Source organism: Sycon ciliatum, chromosome 6 (assembly GCF_964019385.1).
Source record: "Sycon ciliatum chromosome 6, ocSycCili1.1, whole genome shotgun sequence".
Lineage (NCBI taxonomy): Eukaryota > Metazoa > Porifera > Calcarea > Leucosolenida > Sycettidae > Sycon > Sycon ciliatum.
Genome location: NC_088648.1, coordinates 13,424,786 through 13,434,851, shown reverse-complemented (window position 1 = coordinate 13,434,851; position 10,066 = coordinate 13,424,786). Strand labels below are relative to the sequence as shown.

The 10,066-nt window shown below is 47.2% G+C and overlaps 2 protein-coding genes across 2 annotated transcripts; both read right to left on the bottom strand.

Annotated features, from left to right (window-relative positions):
- Positions 1–5,222: 5,222 nt before the first annotated feature.
- On the bottom strand, positions 5,223–6,227 carry LOC135820055 (membrane progestin receptor gamma-B-like). Its single transcript, XM_065333360.1, has one exon. It carries the CDS (start codon positions 6,225–6,227, stop codon positions 5,223–5,225), a length of 1,005 nt encoding a protein of 334 aa, XP_065189432.1.
- A 2,222-nt stretch (positions 6,228–8,449) lies between these two features.
- On the bottom strand, positions 8,450–9,451 carry LOC135820054 (membrane progestin receptor gamma-A-like). Its single transcript, XM_065333359.1, has one exon. The coding sequence runs from the start codon at positions 9,449–9,451 to the stop codon at positions 8,450–8,452; it is 1,002 nt and encodes a 333-aa protein (XP_065189431.1).
- Between the last annotated feature and the right edge of the window lie 615 nt (positions 9,452–10,066).

Sequence of the window (10,066 nt, the reverse complement as noted above, 5' to 3'; positions counted from 1 at the left end):
TTACTCGCCAATTCGCCCGCGTTCATATCACTACAGCAGATGTTCGTAAAGCCATCTCAAACCTGAAATCTGGGAAAGCGCCAGGGCTAGACGGTATCACGAACAATATGATAAAGAAGCTAGCTCCTGCGATTTCTTTTCCACTTAGCCGCCTATTTAACCTCTCCTTTACCACAGGCAAGTTCCCTACTGACTGGAAACTGGCTAAAATTGTGCCTATTTACAAGTGCAAAGGCAGCAAATCTCAAGCTAGTAACTATCGCCCAATTTCCCTCCTGTCCTGTATTTCAAAACTTTGCGAACGGCTCTTCTTCAATCAATTGTATAATCATATTTCTCCTGCTCTGGATCCCGCGCAATCTGGGTTTCGTCGTGGTGACTCGACCGCTCTACAGCTCACCAAGCTGATCCAAAACATTGCCGACCATCGTCATATGGGGCGGAAAGTTGCCATGTGCTTTTTCGACCTCGAGAAAGCTTTCGACACCGTGTGGCACCGTGCATTACTTGCTAAACTTTCCAAAGTTTTCGGTGTGTGTGACTCAGCGCTGGAGTGGATTACAGACTACCTATCCGACAGAACGCAAGTTGTCTTTGTAGGTGGAACTCTCTCAGATGCTTCACCTGTTCTGTCCGGAGTGCCCCAGGGATCCATCCTAGGGCCCCTCCTTTTCCTAGTGTATATAAATGATCTTCCCAGTCATGTTGAAGGTGTGTCCTTATTTGCTGACGATACTGCACTGCTCCGGTTCAATGAGTGTCTAGACAGGCTGCGAGACAGTCTCCAGCGCGGTATCAACGAAGTCCATCAGTGGATGACTACCTGGAGACTAAGACCTAATATCGCCAAGACTGAGATATTATTCCTGCCGAACTCAGAGCCAACCTATGCATTCACTCTTCCCGGATCCCTCACAGACCTCACAGTGGTAAAACAACACAAGCATCTTGGTTTGGTCATTGACTCAGACTTATCGTTTAGTAGACATGTCGACTATATCTGTAGCAAAGTCAGTAAAGCTGTTGGCTACCTCGTGTCTCACTGCTCCCACCTACCGCTTGAATGCATTCGCCTTTTTTATCATTGCTATATTCTCCCCATTTTTCTCTATTGCTCAACCGCCTGGTCATCCCTACTTAGTAAATCGTTAATGAGTACCCTGGAAGTCCACAATAAGAGGATACTCAAAGTCCTTTTCCGCAAACCATCATACTTTCCTTCTGCCGAGCTGTATGATATGTTTAACACCTTCCCTATCTCTAGTCAAGCGGATCGAAAACTGTGTATTGTTGTTCATTCTATTCGTCTTGAAAAAGCCCCGCCACACTTGCGTAAATATAACTGGTTTCTTCCCACTCGTCCTACGCGCAATCCCTGCACTTTACCTAAAGCCCGAACCTCAGCTTATACCAGATCTCCGTTTTTTGCTGCCTATTCTCTCTGGCTGGCCCTGCCTCTATCAGTAAAATCGTCTTGTACGCTAAAGGATTTCAAGGCCAACATGAAGCTCGTGTTCTAATAACTGCTAGTTCTTCATCCACATTTGTTTCTCAGGCTTTGCCTCCAGTAATGTGTAATATTTATTTATTTTTGCTTTGTTTTTGTTTACTGCCATGGCTGGCTACCGCCCCCCTCCCTCCATATTGGCCTATATTCTCTGGCCACGGGAAGGTGAAATAAATAAATAAATAAAATAAATAAATAAATAAATACGAGTTAAGAGTAACTCTCCATCACTGTAACATGATACTTTATACAGTCAGAAAGTGCAATAACTAGGCACAAAACTGACAGAGTACTGAAACATTCGACGTCCTGACACCTAGCTTCAACACATCTCCGTAGCGCTAACCGACAGCCTTCCAACTTGGAAGGTTCAAGGTTATGGAAAGACCAAAGAGGGGAAGGCAAGCGCAACGAAAACGAGCAAAAGCTACAGTCCCAACGGAACAAAGAATGTCGATTGTTACTGGACGATGACGAGACCAGTACGATATTTGACAAAGCGGTCTAACTACAATTCGAAGCAGCAAAGCAGCACACCACCCAACTTGGGTGGGTCATAAATATCAAAGATAAGTAAAGAAAGGGAAGCTTTGCGAAAACGAATTGTACAAGCCGAAAGCCAAACTCCTACAGTACTCCTCATGCATGACATTGTGATGGACTAGTTGACTACAAAACAAGTTGTTTCACACGACGTACGTTTCGCCGTATGGTTCGTGACGGCTCATCAGGTGTGCAATATGAAACTCGGATGTTGAGCCATAAATAAATGTAGAAGAGAAAAGGACATATGGATACGAGTTAAGAGTAACTCTCCATCACTGTAACATGATACTTTATACAGTCAGAAAGTGCAATAACTAGGCACAAAACTGACAGAGTACTGAAACATTCGACGTCCTGACACCTAGCTTCAACACATCTCCGTAGCGCTAACCGACAGCCTTCCAACTTGGAAGGTTCAAGGTTATGGAAAGACCAAAGAGGGGAAGGCAAGCGCAACGAAAACGAGCAAAAGCTACAGTCCCAACGGAACAAAGAATGTCGATTGTTACTGGACGATGACGAGACCAGTACGATATTTGACAAAGCGGTCTAACTACAATTCGAAGCAGCAAAGCAGCACACCACCCAACTTGGGTGGGTCATAAATATCAAAGATAAGTAAAGAAAGGGAAGCTTTGCGAAAACGAATTGTACAAGCTTTGCTGCTTCGAATTGTAGTTAGACCGCTTTGTCAAATATCGTACTGGTCTCGTCATCGTCCAGTAACAATCGACATTCTTTGTTCCGTTGGGACTGTAGCTTTTGCTCGTTTTCGTTGCGCTTGCCTTCCCCTCTTTGGTCTTTCCATAACCTTGAACCTTCCAAGTTGGAAGGCTGTCGGTTAGCGCTACGGAGATGTGTTGAAGCTAGGTGTCAGGACGTCGAATGTTTCAGTACTCTGTCAGTTTTGTGCCTAGTTATTGCACTTTCTGACTGTATAAAGTATCATGTTACAGTGATGGAGAGTTACTCTTAACTCGTATCCATATGTCCTTTTCTCTTCTACAATAATAATAATAATAATAATAATAATAATAATAATAATAATAATAATAATAATAATAATAATAATAATAATAATAATAATAATAATAATAATATGGATGACGACTACACCATAGCTCAGTGGTTAGAGCATCGCTGGCTACAAGCGAGGGTCCCTGGTTCGAGTCCTGGTGGTGACAGTCAATTTTTTCTTCGGACTTTTCCCGTTTGTCTCTTTCCCTCAAACCAGTTAAAATAATAATAATAATAATAATAATAATAATAATAATAATAATAATAATAATAATCAGTGCCACACAGTAGCACAGCATGACTGCAGGCGATTTTAAAATTTGACACGTGACGACCATCCATTTTGGTATGTTCACCCTAAAAACCTCAACTTGTTATGACTCTCGCTCCAAACTCCTTGGATGTGCAATTTGCAGCACGTAGTTTGTCACACATAGTACCAATATGTCTCCCCCTCCTCCACACTACACAGTGGGTCCATTGTTATTAGGCATCTGCCTGTTTTGGTTTCTCCACTATAAAATACTATACTACTACGACATGGCCACCATTGAATGCGTATTTGTGTGCGTATTAATTTTTGTATTTGTATTTATGGATTCTCCACAGGCCTTAGCCTAAATCGAGGGAGTCTCCGTCAACAGCTTATGAAGAAGAAGCTGAGGAGCGTCGACGTGGCACTTCTGACATTCGAAAGCCCGCAAACCTTTGCCACGCAGAGTGGAACACAATACATGCACATGACTGTATAGAGAGCTGGCTCCCTTTCCCGAGACTAGGCCCGATCTTGTGGCAGCACTCAGGAAGGGATTGGTTCCGACCACAATCTGTCCAACCTTGCCACCATTCCAAAGCAGGACACCCGTATACAATGTCTACAAAGGCAATCGTGTCCCATGTATACAAATGTTTGGGTCCAAAGCAGGACTGTCCTGCTCAAAGCAGGACGGTTGGACAGTTTGCGACCACGTTACGGGAGGTAAGTCCGCCAGCTTAGGTCTAACTCAAATTTGGCTGCGTTGTCGCCAACGCTTATGGAACTCGCTATCACTCAAACTAAAGGTGAATTCCGCCATGCGAATTCTTCGGCAGCGTCTTGGTAATGTTTTCCACTTTTCAGTTGGACTGCCTTTCTCCCGTCACGTTCTCACGTCCTTTTCAATGTCGGATGATGACAATTCCTCCCTCCAACGTTAACTATCTCAATTCAAGAGAGAAATGGAAGCCATGCGAGTTTCTGGTCCACTAGTGCACTGTGTGCATTTCGTTCCAATACAGGCTTGAGCTACATGTACAGTATTGGCAACTGAAATCCGACCCCTTAGCGGTGCGTTCACACCCTAGCGGTCTCTGTTTCGTAGTGTTACAATCCCGTGTGGGGTCTTTGCGATGTGAGCGCACAGCTCAGGGGTCGGATTTCAGTTGCCAGCACTGTACATAGTGTAAAAGTGTACACAGTGTGAAAGAACAAAAACGAAACAAAAAGGGCATAATACGGAGACCCCTAGGTATGTGACAGCTAGTTATCCAGTCGAATGAAATGCCCAGATAGGAAGTAAGGCTGTTATCCAGGGGATACGGCCGCAAGGAGTCGTCAAATACCCTGGATGACAGACTCTGAAAACACACAGGCATACGTATACGATACGACTCGTACAGGAATGCAAAGGGGCCCTTGCCAACAGCAGACTCTAAGACTATTTAGGAAACGTGTCGATTTATGCGATGCTGTTATCTCCATTTCGATTTTTGCTTTAGTGTAGCCCAGTGGTTCACTCGCCCTATAAATTTTCTTCCCTCCTCTTTCGGTATCTCTCTCTCCCTCCCTCCCTCCCTCCCGCCCGCCCGCCCTCTCTCTCTCTCTCTCTCTCTCTCTCTCTCTCTCTCTCTCTCTCTCATTCTCACTCCAAAGTAAAAGTAAAGCCAGGTGAGCTAAATCATCAATTAGAATTCAATTCAAGAGCTAGGTGGTAAGTGCATGAACGACTACACACATGTAAGTGCACATAGTGTCTACACAACGCTAGGTATCGTATCAGAGACCAGGCTCAGGGAAAATGTACCACTTGAAAAGCTGGTATCCAGAAGCAGCCGCGCTGAATCTGAAATCCCACCGGCCATTGCCAAGGGGCGACCTACATATAGCATCAGCCTATTGATCATGCTGCTTTTTGCTAAGCACAGTACCTTTTCGGCTACCTGTGCTGACTGTATCTTTACGACCATGATAGGCGAAGTAATACGTAATCGTGCTGCCGATAAGCAGGTACAAGAAGACCGTCGTGCAGATTGCGGTCACTGTTGGTTGGCTGTGGTCCGGGTAGTGAGCCCACCGGCCGAGGTCCATCCGCAGAGCTTTGCTCTGCTGATCCAAGCTCATCAGCATTCCCATGTGCATTAGGGAGTGTCCGTTCAGACTGTAGAACGTCTCCGGTGCAAATTTCTCTGGAATGTTGCAAGACATCACCAGGGCGCTAGCGAGACCCCAGTAGAACTGCCCCCAGTGGAACGGATCCGATGCCAGTGACTCCTGAGCGCTGTAGTAACGACTAAGGAAGGGCAGGAAGTTGATAATGTACGCTACGGCATAGCCTGTCACCAGTATGTAGAGTCGAGAGGTTTGCTGCAGCAATCGGCATCTCAAATAGCACTGAGACGTAAACACACAGGTGTGCCCTACCAGAGCAATTGTCAAGTATGTATAGGCACTAAACAATGATATTGGTCCGCTGGTTTCATCCAGTGGTCGGCTGTAAGCGTAGTGCGCTATGGCCGACGTCAGGCAGTAGAAGCTGATGGAGAGATAGTCCACGGTGAACCAGGCCAGGTGATGCCACCGCGATTCACTGTGGAATGTATGCGCTACGGTGCTTCCAAGTAGGACGCCTAAACAGCCACACTGCTGCCCGATAAGGGGTACGTACTCCTCTGCAGAATCCAGTTGCCATACGTCATACAGTAGGATGCTTATAAGGTAGATATAATACACGGCTGCGATGCCATGACTCCATATATTCACGAATTCATTGCTCAGCGTCAGGCTACTTAGAACGCAGTCCCATTTGTTCGAGACGTGCCTGTACCCCTTGACGATGTGCGGAGTCACGAGGAATTCGTCCACAGAGCTCGCCGGTCCGTGACTGGGAAGCGTTACCATTCTGCGCTCAGCGGCTCTCCACACGTCATCAAGGAACCGTGACGAACAGATCTGACGAGAACAGTTTCCGTACTTCCCACTGCACTGGCGGTGCAGCAATCACGGATCAGCCAAAACAAATTTTCTGAGAAAACACTAATAATTGTTGTTTCAATCAGAAGTTCTCATCATCCTTCCCAAGTAGTAGTAGTGTCAGCAGAAGCGTAGCCTAACCGGCTAACGCTAGTACAACCCGTTACCGGTAGGAGGGGAGAATTCTGCAGTGACTTCCTCAAACCTCGGCCACTATGATTGCGACTCTCAGGTCAGAGAGAAAATTTCTTCTGTTGCACGTCCAGTTGGCCAAGCACTGGCACCGCGCATTTACACCGTTATTAACCTCTTTAGCACGACGCTACCTGAGCGCGCCCCACGTCAACACCTGTAAAAGTCGCATTTTCCCATGAAAGTACTAGCTGCTCAAGGATCGATAACTTTACCTTCCCTTGGACGAATTCCACGATCTTGAGCTTCCTGGAAAGGTCGTGAGACGAGGGACAAACTGGTATCAAACCCAGCTCGGAGCGAAACCAAAACCCCGTGCTACAGTCTGGCAAACTTCATCCACGCGCTCGACAGACTTGAGCACGGCCAAAACTAATCAAGCTCAAATATTCAGCTGCCTTTTCGGTCTCCTTGCTCGTATCGAGCTCAAATTTTTTGTGAGGACTCACGGGATCCACTACCATCATTTGAATCTTGTTTCCATGGCAGCAGGTAGCGCAAAAAGGATCCATGATGGAAAATACGCGTTCTGCAGACTGCGCAAAAAAATCGAGTTGAAATTTGCCGTGTCGAGTCGCATATCTCAACAACCGGTAGTCGCATCGCTTCGGCGATTGTTTCTATCGCCAGCTGAGAGTTTTCTCTTGCAGATACATGTTTCGATTGTGAGAATCGACCAAGTATTGAGTGAGTTGCGATAGTTTGAACAAGTCACTATGGACTCAACACGGACCCCACGACTATGAGATGCAGGTTCACTGTATAGTGTACAGCGCGCGTCGTACTAGTACGACGGCCGTGGGGCATGCAACTCATGTGCGTCGTACTAGTACGACGCTCGCGCTAAAGAGGTTAAATTTTGCAGACTGTAAAAATGTCAATACAACTACTACGACATTGTACTTTGTAGAGTCTACTGTCGCGGACATGGAAATTCAGTCGATATTATAACCGGGGCCGCGCCGCCAGCGCAGAACGTCATGTACATGTAAGTCGTTGCATGCTGTGCGCACGTGCATGTAAAATTTAATATTGTTGATCCGATGTCGATGTCCGATGGGCGCGGGCCCAGCATGCAAGCAGCGCATAATAATATTAAAAATACAAAAGTCATGTACATGCTACGGCTGCATGGCCAGCACCCTGGCCTGGCTAGGCTGGGCCATGGGCATAGGGCCGCTATACTAGACGTGCGACCGGATTTCTATGTCCACGACCACGACAGTACTACAACAGACTTTTACAGTAGAGTCATGAAAGCCATGCACTGCATGCCTTGGTTACTGCACTTGTGTCCGCACAGAGAGCTGTCTTGTCGTGAAAGCCGGCGACAATTATTCATTTTTTATCATCGATCATCACGCGCGATCAAACTGGTGCGATGACCCGATGACCCCACTATTCAAGTCAGCTGACATAGAACAAGTGCATGCACACCCCCAGGTATAACTATAGGTAATACTGAGTATTCTGTGCCCCCCCCCCCCCCCCCCCCCCCTCCATGCGCATACAAACACGCGCGCGCTCATGCATACACGCACGCGCCCGCACACGCACATGCCATGGTACAGTGACCCTGATCACTTCATTCTGCAGTGGGCACTGCGGGCAAGAATCGAATGCCACTAAAAGAAAATTGATTTTCCGCTATTGATGACGGGAATAGAAGCAGTAACTAAAAAGATACACTTTTCTAAAGCGAGGTTTTTCTCCAACTACGACAATACTAATCAATGCCTGCAGCGGAATACTGTGCATGGGACTTTCATAAACCTTACCCCGTGGGCATCACCAGTGTGCATACGTATCATCTAGGGCTTTTTATCCAGACATACTTCTTCAATGAGGAGCAAGACACACCCACGCCCCAGATAATGTGCGTGCTAGGAAAGTGTACGTCCTAGCAGAGTGCGGCGTTCCCATGTGCGTGCAACAATTAATGTCTAGTCTGGTTTGAGTTAGTCATGATGTGTCTTCGCCGTCCTGCCATTACTAGTACAACTACTCTGGTGTGCCGCCGGCTGACCGACGTAGGCAAAATAGTACGTCAACAAGATACCCACCAGGCTGTATAAAAACAACACCAGGCACACTCCAGGCACGCAGGGCTGATGCCCGCTGGGAAACGATGACCATCGCTCGACGTCCATTCTCAGTGCAGTGCTCTGGTGATAGAAGCTCACAAGCAGCAGCATGTGCATCATGGAGTGCCCGTTCAGCGAATAGAAAGTCTCCGGCGCAAACCGCTCCGGCACTTGAGTTGTCATCACCAGGGCACTTGCCAGACTCCACTGGAACTGTCCCCAGTGGAACGGATCCGACGACAGGTGCTCCTGAGCGCTGTAGTAACGACTGAGGAAGGGCAGGAAGTTGATAATGTACGCTACGGCGTAGCCTGTCACCAGTATGTAGAGTCGAGAGGTTTGCTGCAGCAATCGGCATCTCAAATAGCACTGAGACACAAGCACACACGTGTGCCCTAACAGAGCAATTGTCAAGTATGCATTTGTGCTGAACAATGATATCGGTCCGCTGTTTTCATCCAGTGGTCGGCTGTAAGCGTAGTGAGCTATGGCCGACGTCAGGCAGTAGAACCCAATGCCCAGGTAGTCGACCATGAACCAAGCAACGTGGTGCCATCGCGATTCGCTGTGGAACATGTGTGCCAGTGTGCTGCCCAGCATTGCCACAAACACACCAAACTGCTGGGCTATCAGTGGAAAATGCTGCTCAAGCGCATCCAGCATCCATGCATGCGTCAACAGTGTGTAGACCACGTACATATAATACACCGCCGCTATGCCGTGACTCCAGATATTCACCAGCTCATTGCTCAGCGTCAGGCTACTTAGGACGCAGTCCCATTTGTTCGAGACGTGCCTGTATCCCTTGACGATGCCTGGGCACAAGAAGAACTCATCCACGGAGCTAGCTGGCCCGTGGCTGGGCAGCTTCGCCATCTCTCTCAACACTTTGCCGTGCACTGTAGTACAGTGTGCTAACTGAACACGTAGTAATCGTTACTTGCCACGCCAGCGAACACAAACTTCCAGGGTTTCTTCCACAAGATCAGCAGCGTATCGGAGCCGGAAGGCCTGCGATTTCCCAAACCCTGTGACGGTGGGTGAAGGTCATGTCGCCTGGTTTCCGCGAGGAAATGGAACATCCAAACCAGCAGGACGTGCATGCTTCGGACATAGCTTAGTTATATTTTTCTATGTGGATAGCTTGGTAAATGAATGGAATCAAAGCCAGTCTTTCGGAGCATGAGTGAGCCTGATACAGTGTATCTTGAATTATTCTTGATTGATGAAAGAATGCGAATGACGGAATGGCTATGAATCGTATGATTGTAATGCACGGATCGGACGGCAGGCTAGCTGTTGTCGGCACGTGACTCGTGACGCATTTGTGAACGTTTTTTATGAGCTCGAACTCGAAGACGTTTGTAGATCGATCTACAAACTACACTAGTGTAGCGCTATAGCATATCCTAGCCTATGCATGATTATCATCCGATTTTTTCCATTTTTATTTTGCTATCGAATCGGAATGTTATTGCGGCATTGTGGGTT

Excerpts from the sequence above, each read along its gene's own strand:
- LOC135820054 (XM_065333359.1), bottom strand. The coding sequence starts at position 9,451 with ATGGCGAAGCTGCCCAGCCACGGGCCAGCTAGCTCCGTGGATGAGTTC.
- LOC135820055 (XM_065333360.1), bottom strand. The coding sequence starts at position 6,227 with ATGGTAACGCTTCCCAGTCACGGACCGGCGAGCTCTGTGGACGAATTC.